General features: G+C 32.5%; 2 protein-coding genes, 1 long non-coding RNA gene and 4 other non-coding genes across 7 annotated transcripts; 5 read left to right on the top strand and 2 right to left on the bottom strand.

The window, feature by feature from the left end:
- Positions 1–4,700: 4,700 nt before the first annotated feature.
- Positions 4,701–5,240, bottom strand: LOC126264984 (uncharacterized). Its single transcript, XR_007547541.1, has 3 exons — positions 5,142–5,240; positions 4,955–5,092; positions 4,701–4,833 (listed from the first exon to the last, which is right to left on the bottom strand). It is a non-coding gene; the product is annotated as an uncharacterized LOC126264984 (long non-coding RNA).
- Positions 5,241–7,274: 2,034 nt separating this feature from the next.
- On the top strand, positions 7,275–7,346 carry Trnae-uuc (transfer RNA glutamic acid (anticodon UUC)). Its single transcript has one exon. It is a non-coding gene; the product is annotated as a tRNA-Glu (tRNA).
- Positions 7,347–13,019: 5,673 nt separating this feature from the next.
- Positions 13,020–21,034, top strand: LOC126264785 (putative gustatory receptor 28b). The gene is made up of 3 exons (XM_049964082.1): positions 13,020–13,940; positions 13,990–14,241; positions 20,960–21,034. The coding sequence occupies exons 1-3, from the start codon at positions 13,020–13,022 to the stop codon at positions 21,032–21,034; spliced, it is 1,248 nt and encodes a 415-aa protein (XP_049820039.1).
- Positions 15,606–15,677, top strand: Trnae-uuc (transfer RNA glutamic acid (anticodon UUC)). The gene has a single exon. It is a non-coding gene; the product is annotated as a tRNA-Glu (tRNA).
- Positions 20,484–20,555, top strand: Trnae-uuc (transfer RNA glutamic acid (anticodon UUC)). Its single transcript has one exon. It is a non-coding gene; the product is annotated as a tRNA-Glu (tRNA).
- Trnae-cuc (transfer RNA glutamic acid (anticodon CUC)) lies at positions 20,640–20,711 on the top strand. The gene has a single exon. It is a non-coding gene; the product is annotated as a tRNA-Glu (tRNA).
- Positions 21,029–22,326, bottom strand: LOC109605567 (nucleoporin Nup43). Its single transcript, XM_020022153.2, has 4 exons — positions 22,031–22,326; positions 21,726–21,975; positions 21,457–21,672; positions 21,029–21,405 (listed from the first exon to the last, which is right to left on the bottom strand). Exons 1-4 carry the CDS (start codon positions 22,250–22,252, stop codon positions 21,044–21,046), a joined length of 1,050 nt encoding a protein of 349 aa, XP_019877712.2. The 5' UTR covers positions 22,253–22,326; the 3' UTR covers positions 21,029–21,043.
- Positions 22,327–22,387: the final 61 nt, after the last annotated feature.

Genomic DNA, 22,387 nt, shown 5'->3' with positions numbered 1-22,387 from the left:
AACCATCATTGATTGGCAGTCATATTTTCTACATACATAATCTGTTTATTTACTTTATAAAATTGACCAAGTAAATTTCACATTGTCAGATGTACTTTCCCATAATCTGAGACAATTGTTTGAAAAATTTTTTAACGTCTCAGGTATTTTAAATTTTATCTCATTTTATTTCAATTTGGTTGATTTAACATGTTTTCTTTACGGAATACATCGAAGAAAAGTAAGATATACATTTAGAAATGAACAGTTATTGATTTTGTATTAAGTTTTTATAGAAAAATGTATTTTTCCTACATATCATAATCTGTTTATTTAATTTATAATATCGACCAACTAAATTCCACATTGGCAGAGATACTTCCCCGTAATCTGAAATAATTATTTGAAAACATTTTGAACAAAATCTCAGGTCTTCAAACATTTATTTAATTTTATTCCAATTTGATTGACTTGCTGTGTTATTTTCACGGAATACATCGACGCTGAAGAAGTAAGATATACAGTTAGAAATAAAACCAATAAAAAATATATCTTGAGTCTTTTGCAGATAAAATATGGTAATGTTTATATTTCACAGAGATTGTACTGTCTATGAGATCTAACCAATTAAAGACGCTCAACTGTTTTTATTCCAATTTGGTTAAGAATTTGATTATTTTATGAAGAAAAAGTGTTCCTTTAATCACCTCTTCGCATTAAGGTCCTGAAGAGAAAATTTCAGACCCTCCTTTGCCTTCCAACTCGATGAGGAATCATCATTGATTGAGAGTCACATTTCCTACTTACATAATCTGTTTATTTAATTCATAAAATTCAGCAAATAAATTTCACATTATCAGAGGTACTTACTTTCCCATAATCTGAAACAATTATTTGAAAACGTTTTAATAACCTCTCATGTATTTGAAATTTTATCTCATTTTATTCTAATTTGATTGATTTAACGTGTTTTTTTGAGGAATACATCGACGTTGAAAAAGTAAGATGTACATTTAGAAATAAACAATTATTTATTTTATGGGCGAGGAAAACATTTTGAACAAAATCTCAGGTTTTTAAGCCTTTATCTCATTTTATTCAAATTTGATTGACTTGCTGTGTTATTTTTACGGAATACCTCGCAAGAAGCTAAAGAAGTAAAATGTACAGTTAGTTAGAAATAAAACCAATAAAAAACTATCCCTTGAGTCTTCTGAAGATAAAATATGGCAGTGTTTATATTTTACACAGATTTTCTATCTATAAGATGAAAGCAACTAAAGACCCTCGTGTCTTTTCATTCAAATTTGATTAAGAATTTGATTATTTAATGAGTAAAGAAAGTGTTTCTTAAATCATCTCTTCGCATTTAGGCCCTGAAGAGAAAATTTCAGACGTTTTTTTGCCTTCCAATTCGATGAGGAACCATCCATAACATAAAATTGACCAAATAAATTTCACATTTTCAGAGGTACTTCCCTGTAATCAGGTTTTTAAATCTTTATCTCATTTTATTCCAATTTGATTGACTTGCTGTGTTAGTTTCACGGAATACATCGACGCTGAAGAAGTAAGATGTACAGTTAGAAATAAACAATTACTTATTTTATGAGCAAAGAAAATATTTGTTAAGATAATTCTTTGCATTAAGGTCCTAAAGAAAAATGTTCAGACGTTCCTTTATATCTCACAATCAGTGATAACTCGATAAGGAACGTAGACTGAAGTAGTAAGGTTCTTTTTAGGAATATTTCGGAACCATCAGTGATTGGCGATCATAGTTACCACATACCATAATCTATTTATTTAATTCCTAAAATCGACCAAAGGAAACAAGAATTAATTATTTCATGGACAAAAAAAGTACTTTCCCTAATTGTTAGAAAATATTTTGAACAGAATCTCAGAAATAACAGAAGCCAACGTAGTACCCAAATTAATTTTTATATTTATTCTTATTATTTAAGAATTTATGATATTATTTGATTGTTTACTTTTCCAAAATATAAAAATGTAAATCTATTATTCAATATTCAACTTTATTCAATAACTAACTGTGTGCTGATTTCAAAATACAGAAACTAATTTTTTTTATTATTTAGTGTAGAATATTTTAACAATTTTCATGCAAATCTTGACACTTCATGTACATCTTAAGAATTGTTTCATGCATATATCAAGATTCTCTTATGGCACTGAAAAGTTATAGGCAACTAACATTACAAAATTGACTATGTATTATAAATAAGACAACTAAATTTTAACAATTGTAGTCTACCACTATTGTCACTTAGTCTAAGGTATTGATTTTCTATTATTTTTTTCTAACACGTAGACACTAAATATTTCACATTCGATCAATAAATGATTGACACATTCCAATCATTTTAACAAGTCAAATAAAAATAAAATAACTCAAAAAACAACTAACTTAATATTATTATGATTAATACTTATCCTTTTGTATAACGTGATGACTGCAACATGCCAGTTTACTTAAAATATAAATATTTCACTCTGTTGTTTCGTTTAACGAAAATTTTAAACGTGGGTGTCATTAACGACTTTGACTCCCCGAGTTCAGTAAGAGTTTACGCCACTTGGGTTGCAATTGTTTCAGTGGCAAACATTTCTTTATTCATAATCGTAATAAAATATTTATTGACGCATCGAAGATTTCAGTACTCAGATGCTGCTTATTATTTGGAGCTTCTGACAGTGGTATTGTTTTCTTGCATGTACATATTTTCCGTACTGGAAAATTTGTCCATGCACTTCAACACGAAGATTTTGGCGGTTTTGCATAAGGTGGACAATTTCCTGCAACTTATTTCCTACACAAGGGAAAGGAGCGTGTTTTTGTTTGCCGTTTTCGTCGTTATTTTTCTCTCAAAATTCGTACTGATGGCGTTTAAGGTATTCATCAATTTTTACGTCTTTGGTTGGTTAGAGTATTGGTTCTTTTTACCCTTTCACTTATATGAAATTTGCATTACTGTTTTAACATTTCAAATTTACAGTCTGATTATGTATACTTATTATTTGTACAAAGATTGGAACGTTGAGTTTCAACGCTACGTAACGAAATGTATAAATCTTGGTTCAGGAACAAATAATATCATTTTAAATATGTCGTGTCGTTTGTCACAGTTTAACAGGAATCATACGTATTTATCGAATGTTGTTGATCTGATTGATGGCAGATACTCCTCACATTTTTTAGGTCTATTGTTTTGTATTGTGGTTTTAGCCACGAAAACTATTTACAATATAATTTGTGCCTTTGAAGACGAATACGACATTACTAATTTTAACATTCAATTCATTTGTGCGAATGTTTTAGAATGCATATATTACATGGTGAGGGATTTCAATTTGTGTAATATGTAAATAAATTAGTTTACTTTAAGGTTCTTGGACTTTTAATAACTATGTCTTGCTCGTTGACTTCTCGAGAGGGAAATTTTACATCAACCCTATGTTACAAATTGATGCTCTCAGTTCCAAACGATCAGTCCTACGAACTGGATCTGTTAAAGGAGGAACTGTTCCAAATGGCTCTGCAGGTCGAACAAAGAAGTCCAACATTTTATGCTGGTGGATTTTTTGTTGTCGATAACACTTTGTTTTACTCGGTTATTGGCACTATTTTAATGAATATTATTATTTTAATTCAATTTGATGACAAATAAAGTTTGTTGATTGAACTCTATTTAATGCAGTTCACCTTTTAAACACGGTTATTTGCCCGGAACTAATCAATTAAGAAAATTAACAAATATTTACTCATCATTTAATCCCATTGAGGGCACAATTTGGACTAACTTTGGCTCCCTTTACAAATAGACCATGAACTACCCAGCAGAAAAAACCACCCCAACTAAATGGCACAAATTGAAAATAGTAAAAGTATTAAACAGTGTGTGTTTATTTTTCTTTCTAATCCCAATTTTAAGGAAAACCAAAACAAAACTTTATATTTTTTTGACAATTTCGATGTGTATAACAAACATTCTAGGTACGGCATATGTAATATATGTGAAACAGGCATTCTCTTTTGCTCCAGTGTTGCCCACACATAAATATACGGATTTGGCTACTCAATTGTCGTTCGCAATCACAAATACTTTGGCCTTTTGCAAAACGTTCACTCACAAAACTCTATTCTTTCGGATGAACAAATTGGTCGCCGTTTTAGATCATGATATAGGAGTGTTTACGGGAAATCGAAACATTTACAGTGATGAACCATTAATAACAACCTTCGTTATCGTTCAATCGTCCGTTTGTATCTACATATTGTTTGATTGTTTTGCAGTTTTTAGCATCGATTTAATTTTGATACTAATATTCGACCACTTGAATTTATTTTTGATTTCGTTAAGTTTGCTTCAGATAATTTTTTACGTTTCATACGTGCATGCCGTTTGGAAATTAGTGAACGCTGAATTATTGAAGCATGTACGAGACGATTCAAACTTGACGTTTCTGATCCGAAAGATCGAGAATTTAATTGACTTAGTGGGGTACATCAATCAATATTTTGGATCGCAAATATTTTTCATTATAGTTGACATAGAACTCCTTATAATATTTACTATAAACACGCACATAAAAATGTACATGAAATTTATTAATGGAATCGCAATGATTCACATTACTACTTGTCTTTGTATCATTGTGATATGTGTAAGTATAAATAAAAATAATAATAACCTGCTCAATTTTTGTATTTGTAGATTGTTAGTATTAGTTTATTAATGAATTGTCACAAACTAAATTCAGAAGCAAAACACACGTCACCAGTATGTCTCGAGGTATTAGAAAAGTTGCCATCTTTATCAACGAATGAAGCTGAAAAAAATAGAAAACAGGAGTTATTTTTTCTCTCCAAATACGTTTTAGAAAGACCTATTTACATTACTGCCGCAAACTTTTTTAATATTGAACATAAAACTGTTTTTATGTTACTCACCTCTGTCATTTCTTATTTAGCTGTTATAGTGCAATTTAAATAAATAGTTATGTAGTATTGATTATGTATTTGAATAAATGTCAATTTTGTAGATTTTATCAAATTGTACTAATACCACAATGTTCATGATAATAAAACCTAAAAGGGACAGAATTAAATTGTTGTTTATACTGCTACGTTGTTTTACTGCTTCAGCAAACTGAATAATACTTCTTCTCAGGAACGTCATCTTCAAAAATTTGATATTTAATAACAAGTTAAAACAAATGGTTGCAGTGTTATTCAATTTTTTGGATAAATTATTACAGGAAATAATCAACATTCCACAAAAAATCTAAAAAAGTTCGAATTTAGATTAATAAAATTTGTACAATATAATACCAAGTACCATGTTAAACAAACAAAGTAATATCCTAAAACTCATAGTAAAAATCCGTATCCTATTATCAAAATATACATAATTAGCAACAATTGTAGGCGCTAAAATGTAAATATAACATGTGATTAATAAAACTGTTCCTATAAATACGCACAAAAAATGCAAAGCCATTTTTATTTTCATCATGTCAATAATTTCAATAATATCTTGATAAACTTCTTTCAATTCGTTCATTTCATTTTCCTGAAGGAATTGTATTTCTATTTTAAAACAGTTTTTAATACGTTTGTGAAAATGTTTGTTGTACATTTTTATAATTAAAAAATTTAAAATAACCATTACATACAGTTGTTTCTGAACTAAAATAAAAGCAAGTTCATAAAACACAAATGGAATTAAATACCAATATCCTACAAGTTTATAATCGACTATATTCAATGTACTAAATATAATGGATGGCAAAAAATTCATCCAAAACATTATTGAAGTGATTAATGTTAACTTATTAGAACTATCTTCAAAATTAAGTTCCAACAAATGGTTATGAATTGATTGTATTTTGTTTAGTAATAGTGAATTAGGTTCTTCGACAATTGTTGATATAATAAAATATATGTTAATTACTACAAATGAAAGTATTAAAACAAGATCCAAGTAAAATGAAATTTTCAAGGCATAAGACATTTGTGTATCTAATATATACTTTGCAACCTGATGTAATCCTCCTAACTGAATCAATAGGTGAATTAATAGATATGTTTTTCTTACAAATTCAAAATATTTACTTTTAAAATGTTTATAGGTTGATATACCCAATATGTCGGAGAAAAGAAATAAAAACTGGATGAATTTAGAGTCGAATATTTTTGATTTTTTCATATTCTGACTCGGACCAGTTCTCACATTTTGTAGAACTATAAATATTCCAGTATTTATTTTTTAATGTAATAAAGGGAAATCAATTTAAAAAATTGAAGGTTTGTATCATTTATGAAATTACTAAAGAACATTGAATTATGAAAATATGGATTGTAGAATACCTCTAGGAATTCTAATAAATTTCTTAAAAAGTAAACTCATCTTCAAAACTGTTTAATAATATTGCTTAATATAAAGTGATATATCGTAATTAGTCAGAAAAATAATTGGATGCAGAAAACACTTTTTTTTTATTAATTTTAATGTTTACGGAAAATCAACATTTACACTGATGAAAAACTAATAAAAACCTTCGTTATCATTCAATTGTTCGTTTGTATTTACATAATGTTTGGTTGTTTTGTAGTTTTAAGAGTTGATTTAATTTTGATATTAATAACTAATCACTTAAATTTATTTTTGATTTTGTTAACAGTGATTCAGATATTTTTTTACGTTTCGTACGTTCATTCCGTTTGGAAATTCGTCAACGATGAATTATTGAAACATGCACACAACGATTCAAACTTGACGTTTCTAATTCGAAAAATTGAGAATCTGATTGACTTAATGATTTATATCAACCGATATTTTAGATCGCAAATATTTTACATTACAGTCGACATAGAGATTCTTATAATATTTGCCACAAACACATGTATATGGATACTTCTTATGGTACAATTTAAATAAATAAAACAGTTAGTGATTATTGATTATTTGAATAAATGACAACGTTGTAAATTTTATCAAACTATACTAATAAATACCATGTTTATGAGAATAAATCCTAAAATAGACAAAATTAAATTGTTATTTATAGTGAAAAATTCCCGGTATTTATAACATTATATAATGTTATTTTCACGGGTACATAAAATTATAAGTTTTATTTCCAAGAGACAATTATTGGATTTGATTCGATTCCCGGTATCGGAAATCTTTTTCCGCTTTATTTCTAAAATTATCTATAAATTTTTGAATATGTGGTAGCGAAATTTTCCCGATCTAAATTTAATAAGATCCGATATGGTCTAGTGGCTAGGATACCTGGCTTTCACCCAGGAGGCTCGGGTTCGATTCCCGGTATCGGAAGAACTTTTTTCCGATTTATTTTAAAAATAAATAAATTTTTAAATAAGTTCTGACGAAATTTTCCCCATTTAAATCTAATAATATCCGATATAGACTACTTTATTTACATATATAATATACATTTCAGCATTACATTATATAATGTTATTTTCACAGATACATAAAATTATCAGTTTTATTTCCAAGAGACAATTATTAATTTTGATTTAATTATGACTAGATATTTTATAGGGATTAAGTTCAGTTATTGCACACCATCATCACAATAGTTTTCATAGTTTTTTCTTCTAAGTATGATTGTCGATGTCGAAATAGCTACTGAGTAACTGATCTTGTTCATCATACGTTCTGCTGCCTTTTCTGAGAGTCCTAATCTTTTTAACAGTCCAATCAACGTTTTATACTCACTGGTGTTTAGAATTTCTCAATAGCACCCAACTACGAGTATGCCTAGGTGTACAGGGCAGTTATGAATATTTTCCAGTTCGGTAACTAGGTTAACGTCTCTGGTGACTTCTTTGTAATTGTGGTATTCCACCTTAACCGGTGAATTTACAGCATATCTTGTTCTTGTCAGTTTTTCCTGAGATTCGTAATTTTGAAGATATGCCACAGATGGGTTTGTAAGTTTTGTTACCATGTCCGGTTTGTTGTGCTTAAGCGTCGTGTTTGTGAGAAATGTCGTTCCCGCGTCTATTGTGAATTGTCTGTTGTTAAGTTTGCCTTCTAAGTATAGGATGGCCTTGCCGAATGGTAGTCTTCGACTTTCTTTAGGGATTTCCCAGTTTTGAATAAGTATACGTAAGACCCAGTATACAACGCAATCATGTTTCGTTATGTATGTCTTGACAGGGCACCCTGTGGCAACAGGATTTGAATTGTCAACACATTGACAACCCAAGAGGCACATTCTTCTGTTTTCTGGGATAGCTCCCAATGCACGTATTTGTTCTTCTGATGCTTGATGTAACAAACATAGTTTCCAACTGTCCAGGTATGGAGAACTGTAGGCTGAAAACTTTATCTTCTCCCTTTCTTTTATTACTACTCTACCGTAGTGTATGTTGTTTCCCCATTCCTCTTCTATTTTTTTCCATTGGACCTACTCGACGTGGTGTGTCGCTCTTTGATACATTTTTTGTAATTATTTTGTGTGTCTGGTTGTTGGTAGTTATATTTTTCTAATATGCAATACAAGTCAGTGATTGTATTTCGCCATCCTTTGTCTTTTAGAACATTGTAGTCTTCTTTTGTTTTTTGCATCTCAGGGCGTGACTCAAGATATATTCCTTTTCTAATTATCTGCTTTTCTGTTTCATATTCTATTGATTTGAGTCGTAATTCTCCTACTTGTTATCTCAGGTATACTCTAGGACACGTGACTGAATATCCTTTTATGTTTTTAACAAGTATTTTTCTAACTTTAGTGTACAGTTCTTTATATTTTTTTAGGAGTGTGGTTCATTTCTCGAAAGCGTACAGATTCCCCAAAACATAGATTGCTGCAGGTATGACGGTAGTGTTAAATCCAAGAACTTTCTGAGTAGTTGTGATAATATGTGGTCTTCAGGTGCTTCATCTCTACACTTGTTCTTGTACCCTTGAGTAGTCTTCCCGTGTAATTTGGCCAGTTTTACTATTTCTAAATCGCACTGTTTCCACCTGTTCATATTGGTGTTTTTTCTATACCTCGCCTTGGGCTTCTCTGTGACAATTCTTGTCCTGGCAAGTGCTGGCGAAATTTTCCCGATCTAAATCTAATAAGATCCGATATGGTCTATTTATTTATTTACATATATATAACATACATTTCAATATTACATTATATAATGTCATTTTACAGGTATATAAAATTATCACAGTTCACAATTGTTGGTTTATTTATGATTAGGTTCAGTTATTGCACACCATTATCACAATAGTTATCACAGTTTTTCCTTCTGAGTATGATGGTCGATGTTGAAACAGCTACCGAGTAGCTGATCTTGACCATCATGTGTTCTGTAGCCTTTTCTGAGAGTCCCAGTCTTTTTAGAAGTCCAAGCAATGTTTTAAACTCACTGGTGTTTAGGATTTCTCCATAGCACCCTACTACAAGTATGCCTAGGTGTACAGGACAGTTATGGATGTTTTCCAGTTCGGTAACTAGGTTAACGTCTCTGGTGATTTCCTTGTAGTTGTTGTATTCCACCTTCACCAGTGAGTTCACAGCATATCTCGTTCTTTTTAGTCTTTCTTGACATTCATAGTTTTGCAGATGTGCCACAGATATTTCCAATATTATAATCTCATTTGGGTTGGTAAGTTTTACTACTATGTCCGGTTTGTTGTGTTTAAGTGTCGTGTTTGTGAGGATTGTCGTTCCCGCGTCTATTGTGACTTGTCTGTTGTTAAATTTGCCTTCTAGGTGTAGAGTGGCTTTGCCGAATGGTAGTCTTCGACTTTCTTCAGGGATTTCCCAGTTTTGAATAAGTGTACGCAAGACCCAGTATACAACACAGTCATGTCTCGTTATGTACGCCTTGACAGGGCATCCTGCGGCAACATGATATGAATTCTCAACGTGCTGACAACCTAAACGGCACATTTTTCTGTTTTCTGGGATTGCTCCCAATGCTGGTATTTGTTCTTCCGATGCCTGATGTAATAAGCATAGCCTCCAGCTGTCTAGGTATGGAGAACTGTAGGCTGGGAACTGTATCCTCTCCTTTTCTCTTATTACCACTCTACCATAGTGCATGCCCTTTCCCCATTCCTCCTCAATTTTTTTCGATTGGGTCTGTTCTATGTGGTTTATGGTCTAGTGGCTAGGATACCTGGCTCTCACCCAGGAGGCTCGGGTTCGATTCCCGGTATCGGAATACATATTTTATTTACATATCACCAAAACATCACTTCATTTTTTTAATTCCGAATAAATGTAGAATGCAGACTATTAAAAAAATTCAATAAATAGGAATTAATGAATTTTTTGTGTTCATTAAAAATTTGTTTTTTTTTATTTTGTTATTTATCAAAAACGCATTTAATATAGTGTATTTATTTATTATAACATATGATAATAATAATTCACAAAATTTTGTCAAGCCAGATCAGATATTAATTATTATTCAAGTATTTTTCATTACAAAAATTGATACAACAACTTTCAATTGACCGTTAGAAGAAACACACAACAAACATAAAATAAAGATTTAATTATGCTTCGTAACACCATTAATTAAATATATTGCTTCATTATCGCAGCTACAAAGTATTGCCCAAGTTAGGCATGATGATGAAAACTTAAATTTTTTCTTAAGATTATCCAGTGACAACCACACATTAGTATCACCATCATCCATTGACATAATGGATCTTTTCTTTGTGGACCAGTGCCAAACTTCACCTGCACTAGAAATCTTAATGAGCATTAGGAACATTCACTGAGAATGTATTTTGTCTTAAAACCCAAACTATTAAGGTCCCTAAAATTAATTCATGTAATTTTTAATGGTATAAAGATCATCTACTAGTTCATCTCCAGCATTGATGAGGTGCTTTGAATGGGGTGATAGGTGATATATGTTGGTATTACGTGGTCTCCACGTGGTTTTAGGTCTGTTAGTTAACATAGAGCTCCTATTTACCTCATATATGTATATGGATTTTATTAACAACATCGAAATGAATACTACTTCTCTTTGTGTCACTAAGATAAATGGAAATATAAATTAAAATAATAATTTGTGCAATTTTGTATTTGTAGATTGTTAGTATAAGTTTATTTATTAATTATCATAAAGTAAGTTGAGAAGCAAAACACACATCATCAGTATGTCTTGAAGTATTAGAAATGTTGCTACCAATCAAATCAATAATGCTGAAATAAATAGTAAGCAGGAGTCTCTCCAAATACATTTTAGAAAGATCTAATTACATTACGGCTGCTAACTTTTTTAATATTGGATATAAAACTATATTTCACTTCTGTTATTTCTTATTTGGCTATTATCATTCAATATAAATAAATAAAACAGAAAGTGATTATTTATTATGTATTTGCATAAATGTCAATTTTGTAAATTTTATCAAACTGTACTATAACTACCATGTTCATGACAATAAAACCTAAAAGAGACAAAATTAAATTGTTGTTTATAGTAAAAAATCCTCCGATATTTATTTTAAAATTGCGTTGTTTAACTGTTTCAACAAATTGAATAATGCTTCTTCTCAAGAATGTCAACTTCAAAGATTTAATATTCAATAACAAATTAAAACAGATGTTTGCGGTATTATTCAATTCTCTCGTCAAATTATTACAGGAAATTATTAGCATTCCACAAAAACTCTAAAAATAAAATAAAATAGATTATAAAAATTGGCACAACATAATACAAAGTACCATGTTAAACAAGCAACGTAATAAACTAAAGCTCATTACATAAATCCGAATTATTTTATCAAAATATACATATTTAGCAACCATTGTAGATGCTGAAAAGTAAATATGACATGTTGTTAATAAAACTGTTCCTGTAAATATGCACAAAAAATGCAAAGCCATTTTTTTGTTCATCATGTCAATAATTTCAATAATATCTTGATAAACTACTTTCAATTCGTTCATTTCATTTTCCTGAAGGAATTGTATTTCCATTTTAAAACAGTTTTTAATACGCTTGTGAAAATGTTTGTTGTACATTTTAATAACCAAAAAATTTAAATTGACCATTACATAAAGTTGTTTCTGAACTAAAATAAAAGCAAGTTCGTAAAACAGAAATGGAATTAAATACCAATATCCTACAAGTTTATAATCGATTAAATTCAACGTACTAAATATAATGGATGGCAAAAAATTCATCCAAAACATTATTGAAGTGATTAGTGTTAACTTATCAGAACTATCTTCAGAATTAAGTTCCAACAGATGGTTATAAATTGATTGTATTTTGTTTAGTAATAGTGAATTTGGTTCTTCGACAATTGTTGATATAATAAAACATATGTTAATTACACCAAATGAAAGTATTAAAACGAGATCCAAGTAAAATGAAATTTTCAAGAGATAAGTCTTTTGTGTACTTAATATAAACTTTCCAATCTGCTGTAATACACCCAAATGAATCAATAGGAGAACTAATAGATATATTTTTCTTGTAAATTCACAATATTTACTTTTAAAATGCTTATATGTTGATATACCCAATATGTCGGAGCAAAGAAACAAAAACTGAATAAATTTTGAATCAAATATATTTGATTTTTTCATGTTCGAACTCTTTAGATTGATTTTATGTACATGACAATCAATTTGGAACCAATTGCATTAGCACATATTTGTAGGATTATAAATATTCTAGTATTAATTTATTATTGTAATAAAGGGGCATCAATTTAAAAAATTGAAAGTTTGTATCATGTATGAACAACAATTATTAAAAGGCATTAAATTATTATATTAAATTAATAACTAAATAAATAGAATAAGAACTCAAATTTGTTAAAAAAATAAATTCATCTCCAAAAATTCCTTAATAACATTGCGTAATATGAAATAATACATCGTAATTGATTAGAAATAATATTGGAGTGCAGAAAACACTTTTTAATTTGATAATTGTCTCCAGTGTCGAGAAAACAATCCATTACTGTTGCTTGTTAACCACTCACTCACTAGTGTTCATCATGCAGACCGACATGAACACCGCTGACTCAACAATTTGGAAGTTTGTGATCGCCCCTGTTTTAAAGTTTTGCAAAATATTTGCCATAACACCATGGGATTCATCCAAAACCGTGGACACGTCAAGGCAAAACAAATTATACAAGTGCTATGCGTTGTTTTTGATCACGACGTTCCTGTTGAGCTTGGCCAGTGCCATTTATGGTGTGGTGGTTTATTTCCCGACAACTTCCACGGGAAAAATAATGAAAATCATCGACAGCATCCTATTTTTCTCCATCACGGCGGCAAATCTAACGGCAATATCGGTTACGGTATTCCTCAAGTCGGATGTTATCAAGGATTACATGTGCAAAGTTGTGGTGATCGACGATTTTCTACCGATGAAAAGATGCTCTCGCTTCTTCTGGAAGATGATGATCGGGTTTTCGATTATTGTTGGCGTTACAGTTTGCCTGGACAGTGTCATATCCATTTCATCCGGTGGCTGGCACTATTTTCGGTTTTACATATTCAGAGAGTACCAATACGTCCACTATTCCGTCATGGTTTTCGCCTCGTTTTACTTCGCTTGCATCATAAGGTGTAAGCTAATTTTATTGAACAAATTCTTAACGGACTCGGTCATACTACAACTGACGGACGAGACCAAAACGGAATTGTGGCCGGTGATGGACCCGGAATTGTCCGGATTCATGAAAATCGATCACAAGTTCCATTGTCAGATGTTGAAGAATGTGGCAAAGTGGTACAACCTTATCGCTGATTTGGTTGAAGTTTACAACAGTATTTTTGGGCAGTTAATTTTTATCGTCACCTTGTGCACCATCACTTTATTGTTGAACTACGTCGTCATTTTGATTGTCGGACAGTTCAAATTGCAACTAATCATTTTGGTCGTGTTATGGGTTGTTGTAGCATTGGTAAGTTAATTCAACGTTTTTCGGACTTTAACTTACGGTGAATTTTTAGGCCCAGACTATCATGTTAGCCAACGCTTGTGATGGAGTAGCGAAAGAAGCTAAGAGAACCTCAGAAATATGCTACTTGTTACTGAACGAACTCCCAACATTTCCAAAAGTGGATAAAGAAAGAGTGATCAAGGAAGATTTACTGTTGATTGCCCAACAAGCAGTTTGCAGAAGCCCTTGCATTTCAGCTTCCGGCTTCTTCATAGTAAATCATTCAATTTTAGGATTTATACTTGCTAGTGTTACTTCTTATGTTATTGTTACTATTCAATTTGTAGGTCAAGGAGATGAATATCATAAACTATAAAAATCCATACAATTTCAAATAGTAAATATCCTGTAATTATAGCTTTTTTTATAAGTTTCATTAAGGTAAATTGAAAATAAATCGTTAATGGAAAAATTAACAAAAAGTATTGACGATTATGGCCAAAATATCGGCAATTTAACTGAAAAAAAATATCAGTTTTGGAAAAACAAATATATTCTGATGGTATCAAGCACTTTAATTTCTTATCAGATTTATGAATTTTCTATTTCTAGAAATATTTTCAAGAAAAATTCTTTAGACTATAGAACCAAAAAAATATTATATATTTATATTATATTAATTGTATAAATTTTCTGACTAGAAATAACTACATAATTTCAAGAAAATTCTTATTTGAATTTGTACAAATCTATAAAAATTTATACTCCAGTATTACATACTAACATTGTTATTAAATAACTATAATTACTTATATATTAAAAAATTAATAAATTTATAAATGTGAATATAGTTTTGCACCATTTTTTTATGTCTTTTAACAAATTTAAGAGTAATGTAATAGAATTTGTTTATTTTAATTATTATTTTCATTTAACTGATTCTCATTGCAGTACAATTTACTTCGAAAGTTTTAGCGACTAGTTTATTATTTAGGTTATTTTTAACTAGTTTTATCTTGTTTTATTAAATATTTGTTAAGAGCTCTTACTATTCCTTTATTACATTTCAGTAATTTCGTCCTCTCATATTAACAAAAAAAAAATTTTCAATTTATGTTAGTGTCTAATAATTACGAATTTCCTACAATGACAAATGTAATAACTCTTAATTAGTATAATGGCTTCCAATATATCAAATTATTTTTCCAGCGAATAGAAGCTTTTACAATTATAGTCAATGTAATTTATATTTTGCTACTCGGGTGTTATTTGATCATTTTTCTGAAATATCACTAAAGGAAAATATTGAAAATTTACCTATTTATTAAATCATGTTACCAATTCTATGTCAAGAAATGGTTATAAATAAAATATATTAGCGTTAATTTAGTACATAATTTTATTTTTTATCAATCAATCGAATTAATTGAATACCCAATTTAGTAATTACTTTTTTCAAAACAATAATAGTTATTGTAATGATACAATATTCAGAATTTGTGTATATTCCAGTTAATTAATTTCTTGAAGTAAAAATAAAGTATAGTTACTATTTTGTAACTTCTGACTATACAAAATAATGTATTTAAAAATAAAAATTCCCTCGATGTGAGAAATCAAAATAGAAATTATAATTTTAGATTATGTGTGTAATTTTCTCAGTCTTTACGCAAATATTTACAACAATCCGATATGGTCTAGTGGCTAGGATACCTGGCTTTCACCCAGGAGGCTCGGGTTCGATTCCCGGTATCGGAAAAACTTTTTTCCGATTTATTTCAAAATTAAATAAATTTTTGAATAAGTTCTGATGAAAAACTAAACTAGTTTTGACGTAAACAACTATGACATCTAGGCTGAAGATCTGCACTTGGAACGCTAACAGTGTTAATAACAAAATACCATGTTTAATTAATTTTCTGCACACACACAAAATAGACATAATCTGCATAACAGAAACAAAACTGTCCAGCAGACATAATTTCAAAATTAAAAACTATCTAACTTACAGAGAAGACAGGCAGTACAACCCGGGTCACACCCGCCACACACACGGAGGAGTTGCAATCCTTGTTAAAAACTCCATCCCACACTCCAAAATAGATAGTATACCTAGTCATATAGAGAATATATCAATCAAACTAGCCGACGGAACCGTAATAATGTGCGCATACAACCCTCCATCCAACAATTTTTCTACACCACAAATAGACCAACTCTGCAAAAAGTATAACAAAACCATAATCTTAGGGGACCTTAACTCTCGCCACACAGCCTGGAACTGCCACAGAAATAATACCAACGGAGCCACCCTGTACAATTATATACTCAACTCGGACGTTGACCTCCTTTTCCCTGAAGAAGCCACGCACTATCCCAATAACGGGGGCACTCCATCAACAATAGACCTAGTCATAAGCAATGGAGTACGCAGAGTGACTGAACCAACTGCACTCCATGAACTAGACTCCGACCATGCCCCAGTGCTAATTAATATCCAACAAAAAAGAACAAATGTCCTCCAACAAACCAAATTCTGTTTCCGAGAAACGAACTGGGACATGTACAGGCACGAGCTAAACACTCTGACGGTCCTAAGAGGTCACATCACGGATTTGGAATCACTAAAGAGAGAAGTGGATTCATTCACACTCAATCTAAAAATAGCCAGGAACAAAACTACTAAGGTAACAAAAACCAAACCACCAGCAGATGATCTTCCAGATGATATAACAGAAGCTATCAAAACAAAAAACTACCACAAAAAACGTTGGCACAAATACAAACTCGACAATGACAAACAAATAATGAACCGGCTCAAAAACGAAATTACATATAAAATCGGGCAACACAGAAATAACGTGTGGCGGGACCTTCTGGGCAGGCTCCAAGCCACGGATTGCTCCTTATGGAGATACGTAAAGAAACTAAAAGGGGAACGTCCTATATACCCGACCATCCTCTACAACAACATCGAGCACATGTCCAACAAATCTAAAGCTACAGCCATCTCCACACACTTTGCAGAAATTCATAAAACTGATACGACAAACCTCACACCGGAACAAAACTACATACAGCAAATGGCTCAGAATATACACAAAGCTCAACCAGAGGTAATTCAAAACAGTGAACTTGCTAAACTACTCACAAGGCCGAGTGAAGTGCAGCAAATTCTGCGAAAGCTGTCAAATAACAAAGCTCCAGGACCAGACGGTATCCAATACATCCTTTTAAAAAACATACCAAGGAAGACACTGGTCCATCTAACCTATATTATCAATGGTATTATTAGGCTGCAATACTTCCCAGAACAATGGAAGCACGCTGTGGTTATCCCCGTACTAAAGCCCGGTAAACCGCCACATAACCCCAACTCATACAGGCCAATATCGCTACTAAGCTCTATTTCCAAGGTAGCCGAAAGAGTTATACGGCGACGCCTGGAAACAGCCGACTCACACCTACACATAACACCACACGAGCAGTTCGGATTCCGCCCCAAACATGGCACAGTCCTGCAGGTGGCGCGAATTGCTGAACACACTAAGAAGCACTGGAACTTCGGGAGAAACACAGTTGCACTCTTTTTAGATATGCAGAAAGCCTTCGATACCGTATGGTTGGATGGACTAGTGTATAAACTGGACCAGCTAAAACTGCCTAAATGTCTGGTCAAACTAATCGACTCGTATCTACGAGGAAGGACCTTCCAGGTAAAAATCAGCGGGGAATTATCCGAAACACAAAACACTTCGGCAGGAGTACCTCAGGGAACGGTGCTCGCACCAAAACTCTACAACTTCTATACCTCCGACATCCCTAAGTTTTCCCACACTAACTTGGCATTATACGCTGATGACACTGCCATCTACAGCTCGTCCTTTAGCTCACAGGTCGCCACCCAACAGATTAAAATCCATCTGGGCATGCTCACTGCGTTTTTTGAGAGATGGAAAATTAAAATAAATCCTGAAAAAACAGAATTGATCAACTTTACAAAAAAATACACTAACACAAGGATAGTATCTCCACCCACTATAGACGGAACCATCATTCCATGCAAAAAAGTCGTGAAATACTTAGGCACCTATCTGGACAATCGGCTGACCTTTAGACCTCATATAGACAAAATTAGACCAAAGATATTTGGTGCAATCAAGCCACTATATCCCCTAATCTCTGCAAACAGCCCCATGAGTAGAGATAACAAAATTAACTTATACACCACAATCCTCCGACCCATCATGACATACGCATGCCCCATCTGGTGTGGAGCCTCAATAACCGCCATTAACATACTACAACGACTGCAAAACAAAATACTGAGAATGGCAATCAGCGCACCCCAAAGAAGCAGAACCCGACACATACACGACACAACTGGAGTGCCATATGTACAGGATTACATCATCCAAGAGGCTAATAAATTCTACGAAAAACAAATACACCACTCGATACTCACAAAACACATAGCTGACGTCAGAATCCACAACATTGACCCTAATCACAAACACAAACCCCTCTACCATAAACTTCCAATTTTTCACAAACTCCCACCATAATGTCTGCCGCGCACTCAAAACTTTCCACTTAAAACGTAAAACGTAAAAACACCCACTAAACCACAAAACATTATCCGAACAACGCGAAACCTCCCCCAAAAATACTTCAACGGGTTTTTCTCGAGCGCACTAAATTGCAAAGCTGGCCATCCAGCAACAGTTTCCGCTAATTTCATCTACAGGTTCCATTATCTAAATCATATTGAGACAAAATGCCCCCAGAAATGCAACGACCATGTGAGGGGGGTCTTGGACCCATTTTGCTTTCAACATCGTTGCTGACGCTCGGAGATGCCACGACACCGGCAATTGGCCGTGCCAATCTCCAAGAAGGTGGACAACCCCGGACTCCATTCGGTAACCCACCCCCACAAGAACGGAGCCTACTATATATAGTGCCCACAGGAGTCTCGAGCTGTACGAGCCAATGATGTGTATTTTAACAAAAAGACAAATAAAATATATTTTAGTTTAGTTTAGTTTACATTATATAATGTTATTTTCACAGGTACATAAAATTATCACAGTTTTATTTCCAAGAGACAATTATTGATTTTGATTTAGTTATGACTAGATATTTTATAGGGATTAAGTTCAGTTATTGCTCACCATTATCACAATAGTTATCATAGTTTTTCTTCTAAGTATGATTGTCGATGTCGAAATAGCTACTGAGTAACTGATCTTGTTCATCATACGTTCTGCTGCCCTTTCCGAGAGCCCCAATCTTTTTAACAGTCCAAGCAACGTTTTAAACTCACTGGTGTTTAAAATTTCTCCATGGCACCCAACTACGAATATGCCTAGGTGTACAGAGCAGTTCCAGTTCGGTAACTAGTTTAACGTCTCTGGTGACTTCTTTGTAGTTGTTGTACTCCACCTTCACCAGTGAGTTTACAGCGCATCTTGTTCTTTTCAGTTCTTCCTGACATTCGTATTTTTGTAGGTGTGCCACAGATATTTCCAATATGACAATCTCTTTTAGGTTCGTAAGTTTTATTACTGTCCGGTTTATTGTGCTTAAGCGTCGTGTTTGTGAGGATTGTCGTTCCCGCGTCTATTGTGACTTATCTGTTGTTAAGTTTGCCTTCTAAGTGTAGGGTGGCCTTGCCGAATGGTAGTCTTCGACTTTCTTTAGAGATTTCCCAGTTTTGAATAAGTGTACGCAAGATCCAGTATACAACGCAGTCATGATTCGTTATGTATGCCGTGACAGAGCAACATGATATGAATTCTCAACGTGCTGCCAACCCAAGCGGCACATTCTCCTGTTTTCTGGGATAGCTCCCAATGCAGGTATTTGTTCTTCTGATGCTTGATGTAACAAGCATAGTCTCCAAACGTCCAGGTATGAAGAACTGCAGGCTGGAAACTTTATCTTCTCCCTTACTTTTATTACTACTCTACCGTAGTGCATGTTTTTTCCCATTCCTCTTCTATTTTGTTCCACTGGGCATGTTCGACGTGGTGTATCGCTCTTTGATACATTTTTTTGTAATAATTTTGTGGGTCTCTTCGCTGGTTGTTATATTTTTCTCTTCTATTATTCTTTAGTCAGTTATTGGATTTCGCTATCCTTTGTCTTTTAGAACATTGTAGTTTTCTTTTCTTTTTTGCATCTCAGGGTGTGACTCAAGATATATTCCTTTTCTGATGATTTGCTTTTCTGTTTCATGTTCTATTGATTTGAGTCCTAATCCTCCTAATTATTGCCTTAGGTATACTCTAGTAGTCGCGACCGAATATCCTTTTATGTTGTTTTTAACAAGTATTTTTCTAACTTTGGTGTCCAGTTCTTTACATTTTTTTAGGAGTGTGGTTCGTTTCTCATAAGCGTATAGATTCCCCAAGACATAGATTGCTGCAGGTATGACGGTGGTATTAAATCCAAGGACTTTCTGAGTAGTTGTGAGAATGTGTGGTCTTCAGGTGCTTCATCTCTAGTGACTAGGATATCTACAAGTGCTGGCGAAATTTCCCTGATCTAAATATTATAAGATCCGATATGGTCTAGTGGCTAGGATACCTGGCTTTCACCCAGGAGGCTCGGGTTCGATTCCCGGTATCGGAAAAATCTTTTTTCCGCTTCATTTCTAAAATTATCTATAAATTTTTGAAAAGCTGGCGAAATTTCCCCGACATAAATATAATCACATCCGATATGGTCTAGTGGCTAGGATACCTGGCTCTCACCCAGGAGGCTCGGGTTCGATTCCCGGTATCGGAAAGCATTTTTTATTTACATATTAGTTTTAGTTTACCGAATTTTTTAAATTCCAAATAAATGAAGAATTCAGACTACTAAACGAGAGAAAAAGAAAATAGAAATCAATAAAATGGGGTTAATGATTTTTATGTGTTCATTAAAAGTATTGCTTTTTTATGTTGTTGTTTATCTCAAAATCATTTAAAATGTTATATTTATTTATTATAGCATAATAAAATAGTTCATAAAATTTTGTAAAGTGAGATCAGATGTTAATAATCATTCAATTAACTTTCATTACAAAAATTGAACCAATTGAAGGAAAAAAACAACGAAAATTATAAAATAACAATTTAATTGTGTCTTGTAACACCATTAATTAAGTAAATCGCTTCATTATCGCAGCTACAAAGTACTTTATTCCTGTGAAGATCTAGCGAAGTGATAGGTTTTCCCAAGTTTGGCATGATGGTGAAAACTTCAAGTTTATTCTTAAGATTATCTAACGACAACCACACATTAGTCTCACCATCATCCATTGACATAATGGATCTTCCCTTTGTAGACCAATGCCAAACTTCACCTGCACTAGAACAGCTGAACAATTGATCTGGGTTATCTGGATGGAATTGAATTTCTGAAATACTATCTTGATGAGCATTGAGAACGTTCACTGGGAATGTGTTTTGTCTTAAATCCCAAACTGTTAAGGTTCCTAAAATTAATTCATTTAATTTTTGATGGTGTAAAGATGATTAAATCTTACCTAGTTCATCACCAGCAATGATGAGGTGCCTTTGAGTGGGATGATAGGTAATACATGTAGGTGTTACATGGTCCCCACTCAGTTTAAATGTGGTTTTAGGTTGGTTTTCCTTTGAGCGCAGGTCCCATATTTTCATTTGACCTCTTAAGCCACTGGTTAAAAGTTCGTTGTGTTTTAAAAATATTACACATTGCAATGAACAACTATCAGCTTCATCTGTGAAATTAAACAATAAATACAAACTAAATTATGGTGTTATTATTTTTTACCAATTCTTCTGATAATAATATTTGATTGAGCTGATAATAAGTTGATTCTTCCATCTTCTCCAACAGTAACTATATCATTTTCATAAAGTGCTAAACTTGTGCAAGGACTGGGTTCGTCATATTGAAAATAATGTAGTTTTTTCCACATTATTCCTTCATTTAGAGTAATAACTTCATTTTTAGTCTGTATTTTATATAAACAAGCACTACCATGCGATGATGAAGCAACAAAGTAATCAGGATTTAAGAACTGCAAAGATCCTAGACATAACATCGAAAAGTACATATATATTGAATAGTACTACCTTCATTTCCGTGACATCACCAGGGTGGTTATAAGAAGCAACAGGAAATGGGAAAAGATCGTCGTCTTCATCGTTTTCATTAAAATCCCACAGTTTGATTAAATTTTGTTCATCATCCCAACTGCCGGTTACGAAAAAGTGAGCATTGTTGAATGGGTCCGGTCTCCAACGTATTTTATTGATTTTTTGTGATACAAATGTGCCATGAACATTATGTGACATGTTTAAAATGTTTGTTTTAAAAATTTATCAAAATGCTTTCCAACAACACTAACCAACTTTTTAAATGTTTGCTCTGAAATTATGCACGTATGGAGTCATTTGAACTACGCGTTGACGATATAAAATTCCTACAGT

The sequence above is a fragment of the Aethina tumida genome, chromosome 3, assembly GCF_024364675.1.
Source record: "Aethina tumida isolate Nest 87 chromosome 3, icAetTumi1.1, whole genome shotgun sequence".
Taxonomy (NCBI): domain Eukaryota; kingdom Metazoa; phylum Arthropoda; class Insecta; order Coleoptera; family Nitidulidae; genus Aethina; species Aethina tumida.
Note: the sequence above shows the minus strand (reverse complement) of the source record. Positions and strands in the feature narration are given on the sequence as shown.

What these genes read in the sequence shown, in the direction of transcription:
- LOC126264785 (XM_049964082.1), top strand. Translation starts at nt 13,020, where the DNA reads ATGCAGACCGACATGAACACCGCTGACTCAACAATTTGGAAGTTTGTG. An exon ending in TATGGGTTGTTGTAGCATTG is followed by an intron (nt 13,941 to 13,989) that starts GTAAGTTAATTC and finishes GTGAATTTTTAG; the next exon opens with GCCCAGACTATCATGTTAGC. An exon ending in TTGCTAGTGTTACTTCTTAT is followed by an intron (nt 14,242 to 20,959) that starts GTTATTGTTACT and finishes AAGTGAGATCAG; the next exon opens with ATGTTAATAATCATTCAATT.
- LOC109605567 (XM_020022153.2), bottom strand. Translation starts at nt 22,252, where the DNA reads ATGTCACATAATGTTCATGGCACATTTGTATCACAAAAAATCAATAAA. An exon ending in GTGATGTCACGGAAATGAAG is followed by an intron (nt 21,976 to 22,030) that starts GTAGTACTATTC and finishes GGATCTTTGCAG; the next exon opens with TTCTTAAATCCTGATTACTT. An exon ending in CATTGCTGGTGATGAACTAG is followed by an intron (nt 21,406 to 21,456) that starts GTAAGATTTAAT and finishes AATTAATTTTAG; the next exon opens with GAACCTTAACAGTTTGGGAT.